This window comes from Nomascus leucogenys, chromosome 10 (genome assembly GCF_006542625.1).
Source record: "Nomascus leucogenys isolate Asia chromosome 10, Asia_NLE_v1, whole genome shotgun sequence".
Lineage (NCBI taxonomy): Eukaryota > Metazoa > Chordata > Mammalia > Primates > Hylobatidae > Nomascus > Nomascus leucogenys.
Genome location: NC_044390.1, coordinates 89,115,100 through 89,133,931, shown reverse-complemented (window position 1 = coordinate 89,133,931; position 18,832 = coordinate 89,115,100). Strand labels below are relative to the sequence as shown.

Sequence of the window (18,832 nt, the reverse complement as noted above, 5' to 3'; positions counted from 1 at the left end):
CACAGATATTAATACCTTTTTTGCTAGCATGTTTGCATGGATTATGTGAGATAATGTAAGTAAAGAATTTAGCAGACTCTGGAACATAAGTGCTTGAAAAATATTAGCTATTATATTCAAGTAAAATGAGATCAGGAAATGAAAGGGTTTTAAAAGCACTACTGAGGCCGGGTGCGGTGGCTCACGCCTGTAATCCCAACATTTTGGGAGGCTGAGGTGGGGAGATCACCTGCGGTCGGGAGTTCAAGACCAGCCTGACCAACATGGAGAAAACCCATCTCTACTAAAAAAATACAAAATTAGCCAGGCATGGTGGCGCATGCCTGTAATCCCAACTACCCGGGAGGCTGAGGCAGGAGAATCGCTTGAACCTGGGAGGCGGAGGCTATGTTGAGCCGAGATCGTGCCATTGCACTCCAGGCTCCAGCCCGAGCAACAAGAGCGAAACTCTGTCTCAAAAAAAAACAAACAAACAAACAAACAGAAAAAACACTCTACTGCAACATAACACACCTCTACTGAAACAAAAAGTAGGTTTTGGCCTGACATCAGTAGAACTTTGTTTTTGTTTTTTTGAGACGGAGTCTCACTTTGTCACCCAGGCTGGAGTGCAGTGGCGCAATCTCGGCTCACTGCAACCTCTGCCTCCCAGGTTCAAGCAATTCTCATGCCTCAGTCTTCCAAGTAGCTGAGACTATAGGCATGCGCCACCACGCCCAAGGAATTTTTGTATTTTTAGTAGAGACAGGGTTTCACCGTGTTGGCCAGGCTGGCCTTGAACTCCTGACCTCAAGTGATAACCCACCTCAGCCTCCCAAAGTTCTGGGATTACAGGTGTGAGCCACCACACCCAGCCTGGCCTGGCACCTGTATAACTTTAGGTTGATGTTTACAGGCTCCAACTGAACTCACCTGAACACCATATTCTGTGGGGAGTTCGAGAGTGCATGCTGGCGTTTCCACTGCCAAAGTCCACTTCCAGATGCATACTTTCTGTAGGTGACAGTAGAGAGAGGGGCATGAGAAGGTCTGTGAAGTCTGCTGAAGTAACTTACACCTCTTGTGGTGACCCCAAAACTTCAAGTAACTAAGGACAGAGGCCCAGACTCTGTGCTGTGGAGTCTGGTCTTTAGAGAATATCACAGACATCACGCAGCCTGAACAGAGCTGCCCACGGGGACACGCTGGACAGGTCGGCCAGCTCGCTGATGCTGACCCAAAGGGCCAGGGCCTTTACCTGGACTTCAGCATCTGAGATGGTTGCCAGATACTTGGCGTCGTGGGTCATGGCCATGGCCCTGATGCCGTTCCCTTCAGGGCAGCTGTCAAATATTGTGTGCACAGGAATACTGCAAAACAGGACAAGGGGGGGCGACACTTGCTGAGGTCTCCCTGGCTTCCCAGAGAGGCCCAGGGCAGGTCTGAGCTCAGCCCAAACCTCTCCAAAACAGAACAAAATGTGGTCTATCCATACAGTGGAATCTTTTTGAGTCATAAAAGGGAATGAAGCAGTGACGCATGCTATGACACGGATGAGCCTTGGAAACGATGCTGAGTGAAAGAAGCCAGGCACGAAAGGCACGTAGTGTATGAGTCCACTTGTATGAAATGGCCGGAATAGGCAAACCCACAGAGACAGATAATGGGTGCAGGGTGTCCTTCTGGGGCGGTGAAAATGTTTTGGAACTGGATAGAGATGATGGTTGCCTAACAGTGTAAATGTATTAAATGTCACTGAACCATATGCTTTAAAATGGTCAGTTTTATGTTATGCGAATTTAACCTCAACAACAATAATAGTCAAGCCTAACTCAAGGGCCTGCTGTTTGCCCTCTTCACAAGCTCTAGTTTCTCATTCACTAGGTACCAGGCACTGATTCTGTGCCAGGTTGTGCCTGGCAGGAAGGATGTAAATATGAAAAGCTGACTAGGACAACGTCCCAGCTCTCAGGGAATCGGGCACTCTCCTACATAGGTGGGAATGCAAAGGAGCAGCACTTTTCTAGAAGCACTTTGGCTGTATCTATCAAAACCTTCAATGCATACACCCTACAGCCCAGTAACTCCACTCTTACGACTTTTTCCTAGGGAAATCATGGAAAAACTAAACAAAGGTCAGTGAAAATTCACAGTCATCGTGGTACTGCTCTAATAGCAAAAATCAAACAACACAAATGTCCCTTAATATATCATACATGAATTGTTTAAAAAGATATTATAGCATAACCATATGATAAGAAACTAGGCTGGGCAGAGTGTTGCACACTGGTAACCCCAGCACTTTGGGAGGCTGAGGTGGGTGGATTGCTTGAGCTAAGGAGTTCGAGATCAGCCTAGGCAACATGGCAAAACCCTGTCTCTACCAAAAATGGAAAAATTAGCCAGGTGTGGTGGCACGTGCCTGTGGGCCCAACTACCTGGGAGGCTGAGGTGGGAGGATCGCTTGAGTCCAGGAGGTTGAGGCTGCAGTGAGCCAAGATCACGCCACTACACTCCAGCCTGGGTGATAGAGCAAGATCTTGCCTCAAAAAAAAAAAAAAAAAAAAAAGGCCGGCATGGTGGCTCACACCTGTAATTCCAGCATTTTGGGAGGCCAAGGCAGGTGGATCACCTGAGGTCAGGAGTTCGAGACCAGCCTGGCCAACATGGTGAAACCCCATCTCTACTAAAAATACAAAAAATTAGCCAGGTGTGGTGGCAGGCACCTGTAATCCCAGCTACTTGGGAAGCTGAGGTAGGAGAATCACTTGAACCCAGGAGACAGAGTTTGCAGTGAGCCAAGATTACACCATTGCACTCCAGCCTGGGCAACAAAAGCAAAACTCCATCTCAAAAAAAAAATAAACACATAAAAATAAAAAATAGAAATAAAAATAAAAACTTTGCTGCCTTTAAAAAGAATGAGGTAGATTGGGAAAGTGACCAAAATTTGTGAAAAAAAGCAAACTGCAAAACAATCGCATCATCCTAATCGTGTGTGTGTGTGTGTGTGTGTGTGTGTGTGTGTGTATTGAAAAACTCTGGAGGAATAGACTCCAAACTGTAAGCAATGGTTCCTCTGAAGATGGGGTTTGGTTAAGGAGGAACTTTTATTTTTTGCTCTTACACTTCCATACTGTGTTACTGACAAGACCTTAGAGCTGTATGATTCCAACACAGCCTTGAAACACCCAGAATGAGATGACATGCAAGTATCTAAGACAGCCAAAGCACAGAAGCAGTGGAAGCGAAGATGCAAGTTGTAATGGTTGGGTTGGGGGAGATCTACTGATTCCCACTGGAATGAAAAGTGGGTGGTAGCAAGACTTAAACCAGGAATGCGGGCCGCATGGTTCTTTTTTGTTTGTTTATGGAGTCCTAGATACAGTGAAGATAAACAGGCCTCAGTATCTCTGTATGTCACATCAGGGTCCCAACTGGCTGGCATCAAGTCTGTGTCCCAGCTGAGGACTTCTCTGGTTCTCTGTCACTTGAGAAACTTCATCCCACTGAGAAGTAGCCCCAAAAATTCACCTGGGAAGGCAATCCCAAAATGATTGGAAATAACACAGTGAAGTCCTTTGTGAGAAAATGTATCTTATCCCTGGAGATACTTGGAATTGAATATAGAGAAGATGAAGTCAGTCAGACCTGCATTATTAACATATTTGTGATAAGACAATTTGTTCATTTTTTAGGAATTTGTAATGTTTAAGTGAATTTGACATACCAGAGTTGCTACCAGATTAGATTTGTGATGCTAATTTAAAATATGTAGTTGATTTAGACTTGTGATTTTAAATTAAAATCGTAATAGGTTTATAAACAATATTAGAACACTTAAGGAAACTTAAGATTTACCATATTTATGTCTAATTTACTAGATTTGCAGTAATTACTTAAGTACCATGAAGGATTTGTTTGTTAATCAGACTACTAAAAAACTTAACGAAACTAAATCTCTTAAATATTGAAATGCAGTTTTACATGTTTAAAAGGAGTTAATAACCAAATTTGTAAGTGGGGCCAAACATTAATCAAAGCCTCCTCAAAGGTGATTGCAAAAATATGCTAGATTTATAAACAGAGTAAGATTAAGTTGAATGAAAAACTGGAGGAAGAACTACAGTTTTTAATTTATCACTAATAAAATGAATATTAATCCTAAAACCAAAACAGCCTCTGAATAATCTTTTCTGGGTCCCAAAGTAATCACTTGGGATATCATAAAATTCATATTAACATAGCATTTGCATTATTAACCACAGATATGCTTTACTGTGAAATTTTTTTTTAAAAATCACTGCCCTCAAGTTGCTTCATGTCTAGTAGAGAGACAGTTTCACAAATAAGGAAAAAACAGCGGCTCAACATCGTAACGGGGCAGCTCTGTCTGATGAAGGTGTTGGTCAGCAAAGGCTTCAGAGATGAGACACACCTGAAGAACTCTGACCCTTCTGCTGGCCGACTGCAGGCTTCTACTGCATGAGCTAATAATACTCTTCCCTTGTGGTTAAGTTGGGATGTGCCATTACTTGCAGCTGAGAGCGTGTAGCAGCTGCAGACAGCTCTGCGGAGCGGGCATTTCACTTTTTGGGGGAAGTGTCTGCAGGGCCCTAATGCAGGGTGGGTGTCCCCCGTAGCGTAAGTTGATTTGACAATGGACAGTTTCTAAAGGGTTTTAATCAGGGTGGCAACACAATCAGATTTGTTTGGGAAAAGATCACACCAACAATGTTGTGGAGAAAAACTACATGAAGTTATCCATATACGTGTGTTTAAAACAAAAGCAAATGTTTTGGAAGGAAACACACCAAATTGATTACCTCTAGAAAGAAGACTAAGATCGGAGATGGCAGCCAGTGCTTTCCATGAAAATGTATCGGTTTTCATTATTTTTTTTTTTTAGATGAATTCTCACTCTGTCGCCCAGGCTGGAGTGCAATGGCACAATCTCGGCTCACTGCAACCTCCGCCTCCTGGGTTCAAGCGATTCTGTCTCAGCCTCCCAAGTAGGTGGGATTACAGGCGTGCACCATTATGCCCGACTAATTTTTTTGTATTTTGTGTTTTTGTAGAGACGGGGTTTCACCATGTTGGCCAGACTGGTCTCGAACGCCTGACCTCAAGTAATCCACCCGCCTCGGCCTCCCAAAGTGCTGGGATTACAGGCGTGAGCCACCATACCTGGCCTGGTTTTCATTAAATTTAACAGTTTTCTATTAAAATGTACTAAAATCATTTTTTTACAAATTAAACAGATGAGCCGGGCATGGTGGCTCACGCCTGTAATCCCAGCACTTTGGGAGGCTGAGTCAGGCAGATCACTTGAGCCCGGGAATTTGAGACCAGCCTGAGTAACATGGTGAAACCCCATCTCTATTAAAAAAATACAAAAAAATTAGCTGGGTGTGGTGGTGTACACCTGTGGTCCCAGCTACTTGGGAGGCTGAGATGGGAGGATCATCTGAGCCCAGGGGGTAAAAGTTGCAGTGAGCTGAGATTGTGCCACCGCACTCCAGCCTGGGCAACAGAGTGAGACCTTGTCTCGAAAATAATAACAACAACAACAACAACAGATGAGGCTGGGCGCAGTGGCTCACAGTTGTAATCCCAGCATTTCAGGAGGCCAAGGCAGGAGGATCACTTGTGCCTAGGAGTTCGAGATCAGCTTGGGCAACATAGCAGGACCCTGTCTCTACCAGAAAAACAAATTAGCCAGGCTCAGTGGCATGTACCCGTGGTCCCAACTACTCAGGAAGCTGAGGTGGGAGGATCACTTGAGCTCTGGAGGCCAAGGCTGCAGTGAGCCATGATCACACCACTGCACTCCAGCCTGGGTGACAGAGTGAGACCCTGTCTCACAAAAACAAAAACAAAAACAAAACAAAAAACCAGATGAAAGACCATACATTGTTTGGTCTATCCATACAATGTAATATGATTCCGCCATAGAAAGGACACGTGCCACACCACGGATGAACCTTCAAGCACAATGCTAAGTGAAAGAAGCCAGACACAAAGGCCGTGTACTGTAGGGATGTGAGATCAGAGAAGCCATAGGAAATGAAGTGTTAGATGCCACAGAGAAGTCAAGTCAGATGAGGATCAGGGTTGGGTAATGCGATCCCCTGGAGGTGACTGGTCACCTGTGGGAGAGCAGTTCCTGTGTCCCCCACTCTAGAACATTCAACCCAACTTCTTCCTAACCTCCTCGTGCATCTGGACTCACTTGTTGAACTCTTACCTCCCCACCCACCTACCCAACCAGGCCCGAACAATCTTGTTAGTGAATCTGACTGCTCTCTGCCTCAGGCCAGGAGTTAAGAAAGAAAACGCATCTAGGATCCTCTATCATGGCCTGGTGCTGTGCTCTAGTGATCCTCCCAACATCCTGTGCACTGGGTTTAATGAGCTAAGTGGCCCCTCCAAACTCAGGCCCACCTAGAACCTCAGAATATGACCTTATTTGGACACAGGGATCCTTTGTGGATGTAGTTAGTTAAGATGAGGTTGTGCTGGACTAGGGTGGGCCCCAAATCTAATGCCCAGTGTCCTCAAGAAGACACAGATGGATGCGTGGTGGGAATGTCACGGGAAGATGGAGGCAGAGATTAGAGGGATGCGTCCACAAGCCAAAGACACCAAGGGTCACCCACAGGCAGCAGAAGCAAGGGGAGAGGTCTGGGACAAATTCTCCCTCACAGCCCCCAGAAGCAGCCAACCCTGTCGACACCTTGGTTTCAGACTTCTGGCCTCCAGAACTGCAAGAGAGTAAATCGTTTGAGGTAATTTGTTACAGCAGCCCGAGGAAAGTAAAAAACAGTAGACGTCATTATTCTTTTTTCACAAATGGGAAAGTCACTTTCTTCTCTGGGCCTCCAAGTCACACAGCAGACCACGGCCAAGCAGGCATGGAAGCCCAGGTGGATGCCAGAGCCTGCACTCACACCTGCCTCCTGCCACCTGCTCTTTCATGTCACTCTGAAGTCCCCTGGGCCCCTTCCCTTCTCCCCTTCCAATTCTCCTACCCAGGCAAGCCACCACCAGTCACATTATCTGTTCTTACTCCCACCCTGCCCAGCACGGCTGGACAAGCATCACCACGTTCCCCCACCCACCATCTGCTGCAGGCTCATGCTTTTTGTCCCCAGCCAGGCCCCTCCCTGAAACCCTACAGTTCCTTCCCTTCATTCGGTGGACCTCTACTGCATTCTCATCGATTACACCATGTCACATCCCACAGCCCAAACTACCAGCCCCATTCCCAATGTCCTCAGCAGATAAGACGGCCTCCTGCTTGAGGGCGGTCACACAAGGTGGCGTGCTCAGCCCCACAGTATCCCCCAACTGCCTAGGCATCTGCTTGCCCAGCACTTTGCAAACTATCTGTGGTGAAAGATATTTCTAAAAACTTTTATTCCACTGCAGACCAATACATATTTTTTTTCTTGAGACAGGATTTTACTCTGTCACCCTGGCAGGAGTGCAATGGCATGATCATGGCTCACTGCAGCCTCAAACACCTAAGGTCAAGCCATCTTCCCGCCTCAGCCTCCTGAGTAGCTGGGGCTACAGGCATGCACCACCACATGTGGCTAACTTTTAAATTTTCGTAGAGACAGAGTCTCACTATGTTGCCCACTGCTGGCCTCAAGTGATCCTCCTGCCTCAGCCTCCCAAAGTGCTGGGAGGCTCCCAAAGTGCATGAGCCACTGCACCCAGCCCAGGTCAAATACTTTCACAAAATAAAAATACCATAGCAAGAACAAATCGCTATAACAGTTCCCAAAGGCCCCCTCTCATTTTCTGTACTTTCTGTTCAACATAGCCCAGGACCAGCTGACAGATCAGCTCAGCCTGCAGACTATACTTTGAGCAGCATTGCTCAAGCCCACAGAAATTCCACCATTCCTTGTTGGATGCACTATCAGAAAAGGGACCAGAAAAGGTGAATTTTATGAGTTAGGAAGAAAGGCAATACAGGATGACAACCTTGATACCAGAGAGACTCTCCATTCAGTCTGCCTCCAGCCGGGGAAGGAAGAGAGTGAGTTACGGAAGCAGATACAAGGAGGGTACAGAACCCTGGCCTTCCGGACCCAGCTCCAGTGCCAGCGAGTCTGTGGGCTGTCAGCCTCCCCTCACCACCTGGACTGGTTTATCTGACGCTTGATTGAAGTGAGCCTGCCTTTTACCCCCAGGTTAAGAGGGTCACTGCAACTCATTTCTTAGACACCAGAGTGTGTCAAAAGGCTGGTAGACTTATCATGAGAAAACCATCAGACACAGTCCAATACATGGAGACCCTACCAAATCCCTGACCTGTACTCCTCAAAACTGTCAGTCATCAAAAAACAAGGAAAGTCTACGAAACTGCCATAGCCGAGCAGAGCCTAAGGAGCCATCACAGCTAAATCGAATGTGGTCTCCTGGGTGGGATCCTGGATGTTTGTTAATAATAATGTGTCAATATTGGTTCATGAATTATAGCAAATTGATCCTACTAATGTAAGATGTAACTAATGTGGGAACCTGGGTGTGGGGTATATGGGAATCCTCAGTACTATCTTCCCAATTCTTCTGTAAATCTAAAACTGTTCTAAAAATAAAGTCTTAATTTAAAAAAGAGAGAAAGAGAGATCGGATGCAGTGGCTCATGCCTGTAATCCCAGCACTTTGGGAGGCCGAGGCAGGAGGATGGCTTGAGCCCAGGAGTTCAAGACTAGCCTGGAAACAAAGCAAGACCCCATCTCTACAAAAATATAATACAATAAAATAAAATATTTAAAAAGAGGCTAGGCAAGGTGGCTCACGCCTATAATCCCAGTGCTTTGAGAGGCCAAGATGGGAGGATCTCTTGAAGCCAGGAGTTCAAAACCAGCCGGGGCAACATGGCAAGACTTCCTCTCTACAAAAATAAGTTAGCCAGGTATGGTTGCATGCACCTGTGGTCCCAGCTACTCAGGAGGCCAAGGCAGGAGAATCGCTTGATCCTGGGAGTTCATGGCTGCAACGAGCTATGATTGCGCCACCGCACTCCAGCGTGGGCAATGGAGCGAGACCCTGTCTATACTATAAAAGAAAGGAGGCAATGGTGGGTTGTTAGAGAGAGACTGCAGAGAAACAGCAGCTTTGGAAAGCCTCCCATCATTACTATACCTAAAACCATGGCAGGCAAACAAATCTAAATCGAACATATCCAACAAGAAATGTATGGAATGGGGAGCAGGGATAGACAGGAACACTTGGTAGCAACCATTAAGAACTGACCAGAAGAGGCAGCATGACCAGCCACTAAAAAATCTGTCCTTGTAGAAGTAATGTTTCTCATTGTAAATGACAGATTTGCCATCTGGGTTATGCTTTGAGCTTGTGTGAGCTAGGTTAATGTGAGTCAGCATAAGCCAGTCTACTGTGGAACACCAACAAATCAAATTTCTAGGCACTGGCATTACTCATTCTGTCACTGTCACACAGTGGCAGATACTCTACAGAAATTCGGGGAAAAAAGAAGTGGCTGCACAAAGCCTACCCTGTGAAGGAGTCCCATATAATCACCAGGCAGTCCGGCCCTTTGTCTGCTGTGGCAATCCACCGCCTGTCTTCACTGATGCAGAGGCAGGAGATAATATTGGCATGGCCCTATGGAAATGGAGAGAAAACACTTTGAAACATCCAAGAGGCAGCCCAGCCTTATCAGCAAAGGCCGGGGCCCCGCAGAGAGATCTGAGCTCCTTTCAACGCTCATCTGGCTGGAAATTCTGTTCCCGCTGGCCTTCCTGGGGGTTTCTCCACTTCCTAGTGTGTGATTTTCAAACTTTCTCTCCCTCCAAACACCTGAAAGATAAGCTCCCCACATGAACTGTGGCTCCTAGAGGTCAAGGCATGCGGCAACTCCCAACCCAAGTGGAGAATAAGTATCTGGGCCCCCCCCTCCCCCACCACTGTGAGTCACGCTGCCAGCCTCTTCTCTCTAGAACGCTGCTCATTTCAGGGCTCTGAGCAGCTCTGGCGCAAAAAGCTCCTCACTGGTCTCTCTACTCCCACTCTTTTTGTTTGTTTGAGACAGGGTCTCACTCTGCCACCCAGACTAGAGTGCATCAACACAATCTTGGCTCACTGCAGCCTCGATCTCCTGGGCTCAAGCAATCATCCCACCTCAGCCTCCCAAGTAGCTGGGACTACAGGCACATGCCACCATGCCCAGCTAATTTTTACATTTTTTTGTAGAGACAAGGGTCTTGCTATGTTGCCCAGGCTGGCCTCAAACTCCTGGGCTCAAGCCATACACCCACCTCAGCCTCCTTGGCCACGGCCTGTGCTGAAATTACAGGCATGTGCCACCATGCTCGGCCTCTGCTTCCACTCTTATCTTCTTACAATCCTTTTGTGCACACAAGAGAGGAATCTTCTGGAAACACAAATGGCAGCACTCCCTGCTGGGAAATGGCCCCTCTTCCCTCCTTCCTTCTCTGTCTCCCTCATGGTGCACCAGCCACACCAGCCTTCTTTCCAGGCCCCACACACAGGCCTGAACACTTGTTGTTCCCTCTGTTTGGAATGTTCTCCCCTAGACTGTCTTTGGCTGGCTCATTCGCATCCTCCAGGTCTCAGCAGAAACAGCACCTCTTCAATCCCTGCCCACTCAATCTAAAGTTAAGTCTTCTCTTACCCTGATTTTTTCTCCCTTAGAGCGTTTTCACATCTCCTTTCAAGCAATGGTTACAATTTGTAATCATTTATGTGTTCACTTGTTTAACGTCTCTGTTCTAGACTGTAAGCTCCATGAGAGCAGGGAATACATCTATTTTGTTCATTACTACAGACCTATACTCTGAAACACAGCAGCTATAACTATTTGTGAAACAAATGGATGGTCAAGGCCACTCCCAGCCCTCTGGCCCTAGTGAGGCTGGACTCGTGCCTCCTTCCACCCCAGCCCATCTGCACATCCTGCTCGCCGTGACTATTTGAGCCTGCCCACAGCAATCTCTCCTTCTCTCTCTGCCATCACCACTTTGCTCACTGCCATGCATTCAATGAAGCTCCAAGGGGAGCTGCCTGCTGATTTCTGCCTGCGTATTTCTGGACTTCTAGAGAGTGAATTCCTTAAGTTGCACCCAGATATCTTGAGTCCCTGGCACAACACTGAGTATTGACTGGGTCCTTGGTAAACACCTCGTGGTGTTTTTGATCTAGGCGTCAGCTAAAGACGCTCCTATAACAACACACGTCAACTGAAAGGGTGATATGGAACAGTTCACCAGGTCAACGAGTGGAAAGTCAGACACCAAGGAATAGGATGCTTGGAAAGGTAAATGATGAAAATGAAATGGGTCCCAAATATCAGGAACAAAGGAGGCAGAGTGCTGTGAGGAGGGCAGGCATGAAGGACAAATGGGGGAGGCTCACAGAGGGGTGAAAATGAACAAAGCTGCTGAAAGAAGGGAGGGATAAAAGGACAACTGACCTACTTAACACTTTCAAGACAGGAGATGTAGAGTCATTGTTTACTAGTACAGTCTTGGGCAAGTCACTTAAACCACTCTGAGCCTCAGTTTCTTCTTCTGTAAAATGGGTATAAGAATACCCACTTCTCGGTACAGTTATAAGATGAAAGCCCTTTGAAAACTAGAGACGTGTGTAAGCGTCCGTGAGGTCGGCACCCTGCTGAATAGCTGCCCTTTGTGTTATATCTGTGGAGATATGATCTACGCTGTCCACATTTTTGCAGAAGTGTAAAAAATACAGATGTTTTAAATTCTCACTATAAAATTAATATCAACTGCTGTTTTGTAAGTTGATTCTGATTAGAAACAGAAAATAAACAATACCATGTGTTTCTAAAGACAGGATTGCTTTTAGTTCCAAGGAGAGTGGGAAAATACGACAGTGATAGAATGAAGTCAGCCCTTGACATACAAAACAAAATACCACACACAAGTTAAAGACAACTCCCCTACCTGTAGGAACGAAATCCCTGCATACCTGGAGGTGGTATTGATTATTCCTAAACACGTTGTAGATGATCGCAGTGTGAGCGCAAACATACAGAAGAACTCTCTGCTTTTCCTCTCGAATATAGTAAACAGGAAGAGAACTGTTCCATCCAAACGACCAGGTCATGGTCTGGAAGACAAGGGCAAAACCAGCAAGACATTACAGCGTGTCCAGCCTAGAGCTGGGGCTCCAGGAACTCGCTGGAGGGGAAGGATTTCACATCAACAGTCCAGCGAAGAGGAACCACTTTAAGAAAGTCCTCAGCCAGGCGCGGTGGCGCATGCCTGTAATGCCAGCACTTTGGGAGGCTGAGGCGGCCGGATCACCTGAAGTCGGGAGTTCGAGACCAACCTGGCCAACATGGTGAAACCCTGTCTCTAATAGAAATACAAAAAGTAGCTGGGCGTGGTGATGAATGCCTGTAATCTCAGCTACTTGGGAGGCTGAGGCAGGAGAATCGCTTGAACCCAGGAGGCAGAGGCTGCAGTGAGCCGAGATCACACCATCGCACTCCACCCAGGCGACAGTGTGAGAAAAAAAGGTTAAGATGGCAACGTTAATGTTCTGTGTATTTTACCACAATTTAAAAAAAAATTTAAAGGGTGAATTTAAAGGGTTAATTATATCTCCATTAGAAAAGAAAGCCTTCAACAATACACAGAAATAAATTCCTTTTCTTCAACTCCCCAGGACCTAGACTTTGTTCAGTACCAGACACACAGTGAGCACCTAATGTTGTGAAATTCCATTTACTTTCTAAAAGCATGTAGAGTAGACAAGTTACAATGAAGTCATTATGTAACTTTATAAGAAAGGCAAATAGGCTGGGAGCCCTGTCTCATGCCTGTAATCCCAGCACTTTGGGAGGATGAGGTGGGTGGATCACCTGAGGTTGAGGGTTCTAGACCAGCCTGGCCAAAATGGTGAAACCTCATCTCTACTAAAAATACAAAAATTAGCCAGGCGTGGTGGCACGCACCTTTACTCCCAGCTACTCAGGAGGCTGAGGCTGGAGAATCACTTGAACCTGGGAGGCGGAGGTTGCAGTGAGCTGAGATCATGCCACTGCACTCCAGCTTGGATGACAGAGTGATACTCCATCTCAAAAAAAAAAAAAAAAAAAAGAAAGGCAATTAATTATTCAGCCTGGGTATTTGGTCCCTATGTACTATTTCTACTGGAAGGATAAAGGATGAAGAGACAAAATCTCTTCAGAAGAATTAAAAATTCTGTATTGCCTGGAATAAACCCAAAATTAAAATTTTATGAAATGAAAAATTATAAGTACAATAAATCTGACTACTGCTTTTACTTCAATACTAGTTTATTTATGTACTAGTTTTGTGTTCAAAGTTTTTTGTGTTTTTTTTGGTTTTGCGGGGGGGACGGAGTCTTACTCTGTTGCCAGGCTGGAGTGCAGTGGCACGATCTCAGCTCACTGTTCACTCCGCCTCCCAGGTTCAAGTGATTCTCCTGCCTCAACTTCCTGAGTAGCTTGGAGTACAGGCACGCACCACCACATCCAGCTACTTTTTGTATTTCTAGTAGAGACGGGGTTTCACCATGTTGGCCAGGATGGTCTTGATCTCTCGACCTCATGATCCGCCTGCCTCGGCCTCCCAAAGTGCTGGAATTACAGCAGTGGGCAACGGCGTCCAGCTCAAAGTATTTTTTAAAAATTAAGAATAAACCAACTGTGGCCCATCCAGACAATGCAATATTATTCAACGAGGGAAAAAAAAGGGCTAACAAGCCACAAAAAGGTATGGAGGAAAGTTACATGCATGTTGGTAAGTGAATGAAGCCAATCTGAAAAGGCTGCATGTTACATGATTCCAACGATGACTTTCTAGAAAAGGTAAAACTACGGAGACAATAAAAAGATCAGTGTGGCCCGGCACAGTGGCTCACGCCTGTAATCCCAACACTTTGGGAGGCCGAGGCGGGTGGATCATCTCAGGTCAGGAGTTGAAGACCAGCCTGGTCAACATGATGAAACCCCGTCTCTACTGAAAATACAAAAATTAGCCAGGTGTGGTGGCACGTGCCTGTAATCCCAGCTACTTGGGAGGCTGAGCCAGGAGAATTGCTTGAACCCAGGAGGCGGAGATTATAGCGAGCTGAGATCACACCACTGCACTCCAGCCTGGGCAACAGAGCAAGACCCTGTCTCAAAAAAAAAAAATAAAAAGATCAGTGGTTGCCAGGGCTCAGGGGAGGAAGGGAAGGATGGATAGGTGGAGGACAGGGGGTTTCAGGGCATGAATCTATTTGTATGATACTAGAATGCTGGGTACATATCAGGATACATTTGTCCAGGCCCATAATAAGCATGACACACAGAGTGACCCCCAATGTACACTATGGACTTAGGTTAATAATAAGGTACCAGTATTGGCTCATCAGTGCTAATGGATGAACCACACTCATCCAGGATGTGAATAAAAGGGAAAACTGGGAGAGGAGGGATGTGCAGAGGAATATGAGGGCGCCCTGTGTACATTCAGCTCAATTTTTTTTTCTTTTTTTGTTTTTTTTTGAGACGGAGTCTCGCTCTGTCACCAGGCTGCAGTGCAGTGGCACGATCTCGGCTGACTGCAGCCTCCACCTCCTGGGTTCAAGAGAGTCTCCTGCCTCAGCCTCCTGAGTAGCTGGGACTACAGGCATGCACCACCATGTCCAGCTAATTTTTATATTTTTAGTAGAGACAGGGTTTCACCACGTTGGCCAGGATGGTCTCAATCTCTCGATCTCATGATCCGCCTGCCTCAGTCTCCCAAAGTGCTGGGATTACAGGCATGAGCCACTGCTCCCGGCCTTCAATTTTTCTATAAACCTAAAACTGCTCAAAAATAAAATCCAGGCATGGTGCAGTGGCTCACGTCTGTAATCCTAGAACTTTGGGAGGCCGAGTTGAGTGGATTGCTTGATCCCAGGAGTTCAAGACCAGCCTGGGCAACATAGTGAAACCCCATCTCTAAAAAAAAATACAAAAATGGCCGGGCACAGTGGCTCACGCCTGTAATCCCAGCACTTTGGGAGGCCGAGGCGGGTGGATCATGAGGTCAGGAGATCGAGACCATCCCGGCTAACACGGTCAAACCCTGTCTCTACTAAAAATATTAAAAATCAGCCGGGCGTGGCCGGGTGCAGTGGCTCACGCCTGTAATCCCAGCATTTTGGGAGGCCGAGGCGCGTGGATCACGAGGTCAGGAGATTGAGACCATCCTGGCTAACACGGTGAAACCCCGTCTCTACTAAAAATACAAAAAATTAGCCGGGCGAGGTGGCAGGCGCCTGTAGTCCCAGCTACGCAGGAGGCTGAGGCAGGAGAATGGCATGAACCCTGGAGGGTGGAGCCTGCAGTGAGCCGAGATTGCGCCACTGCACTCCAGCCTGGGTGAAAGAGCGAGACTCCTTCTCAAAAAAAAAATTAGCCGGGCGTGGTGGCAGGTGCCTGTAGTCCCAGCTACTCGGGAGGCTCAGGCAGGACAATGGCATGAACCCGGGAGGCGGAGCCTGCAGTGAGTGAGATTGCGCCACTGCATTCCAGCTTGGGTGACAGAGCAAGACTCAGTCTCAAAAAAAAAAAATACAAAAATTAGCCGGGCATGGTGGTGTGCACCTGTAATCCTATCTACTCAGGAGGCTGAAGCAGGAGGATTGACTGAGCCTAGGAGGTGGAGGTTGCTGTGAGCCGAGATCGTAATGCTGCACTCCAGCTTGAGCAACAGAGCAAGACCCTGTCTCCAAAAAAAAAAAAAAAAAAAAAAAAAAAAATATATATATATATATATATATATATATACACACACACATATATATAAAACTATCTAGGGTCAAGTAACCAAATGCAGTAGAGTGCTGAAGGTGATGCGTTGCGTTGCTAAGAATCAGTGACTTAAACTGGAACATAGAAACAAAATCTGGTAAGTTTCCTTTCTTATCTTTGAACAATACTTATAAAATTAAATTGTTTCTCCCCAAGACAGACATAGCAGGTAATGTGGCCAATTTCTTTCTCCTACATTCCTAATTCCCCATCCTCTCCTGTTTCCATCTGCTCATTCCCTATAATTTATATTTATATTTAGATCTCTTATTGTGTGGGTGTGAGTGGTAGAATTATGGAATCATAATTGTCTCAAGCTGCAACTTCTAGGAACAGAATTATTTAATATTTGGCTGTTTCTTAAAAGCTGATTTATTCAAATGAAATTGTTCTTTTGGAAACTTGCTAATCCTAAAAGGATCATCTTCCTGGAAATTTATTTTGCCATTTAATGAATTAGTTACAAAAAGAAAACATTCCTAAAAGGACTCCTGTCTTCAGCCACAACAGCTCTTCCCAGGTCACCACGAGGCTGACTTCACTTAGTGGTAACAGAACAACCCCACTCGAGCAGTGTTCACAATCACGGAAATCAAATAGTATTAGTCATCGTGTTTTGCAGAAGTTTTAACGTGCATGACAGATGATTATGGAGATAGCCACAGCTTACATCAATCTTTTTCTAAAACATGCTAATCTGGAAAATAAAACTTTGCTGTCAAAACGAGATTTCACTGTATTTGATATTCATAAGATTCCTGCTCATAAATACATGATTGCCTTGTTTCCTAGCTGGAGGTGGGATCCACAGTCTATTTACCGTGAACACTGGGAGTTAGTACAGGCCTTAGCACTAAGAAGAGGACCCCAAAGGAAAAGGAGGATGCTGTGGACACAGGAGAGATGGAGGAGCACGTTCACTGTAGGACCTTGTGTCACAGCGAGAAATTAGAAACAACGTAAATGGCCACAGAAAGGGGAACAGTTACATTTAAAAAGAGGAAGTGGGCTGGGCACAGTGGCTCATGCCTGTAATTCCAACACTTTGGGAGACTGAGGTGGGTGGATCACCTGAGGTCAGGAGCTCAAGACCAGCCTGGCCTACATGGTGAAACCCTGTGTCTACAAAAATACAAAAGTTAGCTGGGCATGGTGGTGCGTGCCTGTAATCCCAGCTACATGAGAGGCTGAGGCAAGAGAATCACTTGAACCCAGGGAGGCAGAGGTTGCAGTGAGCCAAGATAGCACCACTGCACTCCAGCCTGGGTGACAGTGCGACTCCATCTCAAAAAAAAAAAAACAAAAAGAGGAAGTAGAGATACATGCACTGATACAAGAAACCTTCTAAGACGTATTAAGTGGAAAAACATTTTGTAAAAATGCAGGATTATGTCACCGGTAAAAAAAAAAAAAACCCAAACAACACAAAATCTAAATGTGAGCCATGTAAGCATGCGCACAGGCATGGCACACAGATAACATGCTGTACATGCACAGAACAAGGTCAGGAGAGGAGCAGTCACAGCAAACTGTGGCAGGAATTACATAGGGAAATGAGATTGGGTGGGGGTGTGTGTAGGAAGAAGAATCTTTGCCTTCAAACATGTATAAGTTGTCTGAATTTTTTTACAAATAACACTGAATAGTTTTTGTTTGTTTGTTTGTTTTAAACAGAGTCTCATTCTATTACCCAGGCTGAAGTGCAATGGCGCCATCTTGGCTCACTGCAACTTCTGCCTTCCTGGGTTCAAGCGATTCTCCTGGCTCAGCCTCCTAAGTAGCTGGGATTACAGGCATGTGCCACCATGCCCGGGTGATTTTGTATTTTTAGTAGAGAGGGGTTTCACCATGTTGGTCAGGCTGGTCTTTAACTCCTGATCTCAGGTGATCCACCCACCTCGGCCTCCCAAAGTGCTGGGATTACAGGTGTGAGCCACCGAGCCCGGCCAACACTGAATAGTTTTAACAAAAAGAAAAAATAGAGGCCAGGTACGGTAGCTCACACCTATAATCTCAACACTTTGGGAGGCCAAGGCGGGAGGATTGCTTGAGCTTAGGAGTTCAAGACCAGCCTGAGAGACATAGTGAGACCCCATCTCTAAAAAAGATTTTTAAAATTAGCTGGGTGTGGTGATACACGCCTGTAGTCCCAGATACTGGGAGGCTGAGGTGGGAAGATCCATTGAACCCAGGAGACGGAGGTTGCAGTGAACCATGATCACACTACTGCACTCCAGTCTGGGCGACAGAGTGAGAGCCTGTCTCAAAATAAACAAAAAGAAAAAAATAATAGAGGAGAAAGAGAGAAAGAAAAGGAAAGTGAAGGAAAAAGAAAGAAGAAAGAAGATATATGCAATAAGCTAAAGAAATTTCAGGAGGCCGAAGTGGAAGGATTGAGTTCTAGTCCAGCCTGGGCAACACAGCAGGGCTCTCTGTCTCTTAAAGAAGGCCGGGCACGGTGGCTCAGGCATGTAATCCCAGCACTTTGGGAGGCCTAGGTGGGCAGATCGCGTGGTCAGGAGATCGAGACCATCCTGGCTAACACGGTGAAACCCCGTCTCTACTAAAAAAAATAAATAAATAATTACAAAAAATTAGCTGGGTGTGGTGGCGGGCACCTGTAATCCCAGCTACTCAGGAGGCTGAGGCAGGAGAATCGCTTGAACCTAGGAGGTGGAGGTTGCAGTGATCCAAGATCACGCCACTGCACTCCAGCCTGGGTGACAGAGCGAGACTCCATCTCAAAAAATAAATAAATAAATAAAAGCTAAAGTAATTTGCAAAGGGAGACAGTATAGAAAAATTTTGGTTTTGCCGTTTTGGTTCTGCAGTGAGACCAAGGCTAAGCGAGACCCAAAACTTGGGGAGTGGCTCTTGCCAAGTCCAGATAGCTGTGCCCCTGACACAAAGAATACACCTTCTCCTTAGAGACATTACCTGATTCATGTTTGCTGGCTAAACAAGACAAGAGTCTTTGTGGGCCCTAAAGCTCAATTATTCTTTCTCTCAGACTGAACA

At 46.1% G+C, this 18,832-nt stretch overlaps 1 protein-coding gene across 1 annotated transcript in view; it reads right to left on the bottom strand.

Moving 5' to 3' along the window:
- Positions 1-18,832, bottom strand: part of WDR66 (WD repeat domain 66) — an 83,675-nt gene that overhangs the window by 58,414 nt on the left and 6,429 nt on the right. The window contains exons 4-7 of the mRNA XM_030821540.1: positions 11,971-12,111; positions 9,515-9,624; positions 1,238-1,349; positions 913-993 (exon numbers count right to left, since the gene is read on the bottom strand). Coding sequence (XP_030677400.1) covers positions 913-993; positions 1,238-1,349; positions 9,515-9,624; positions 11,971-12,111 — 444 coding nt within the window. The remainder of the gene's footprint in view (positions 1-912; positions 994-1,237; positions 1,350-9,514; positions 9,625-11,970; positions 12,112-18,832) is intronic.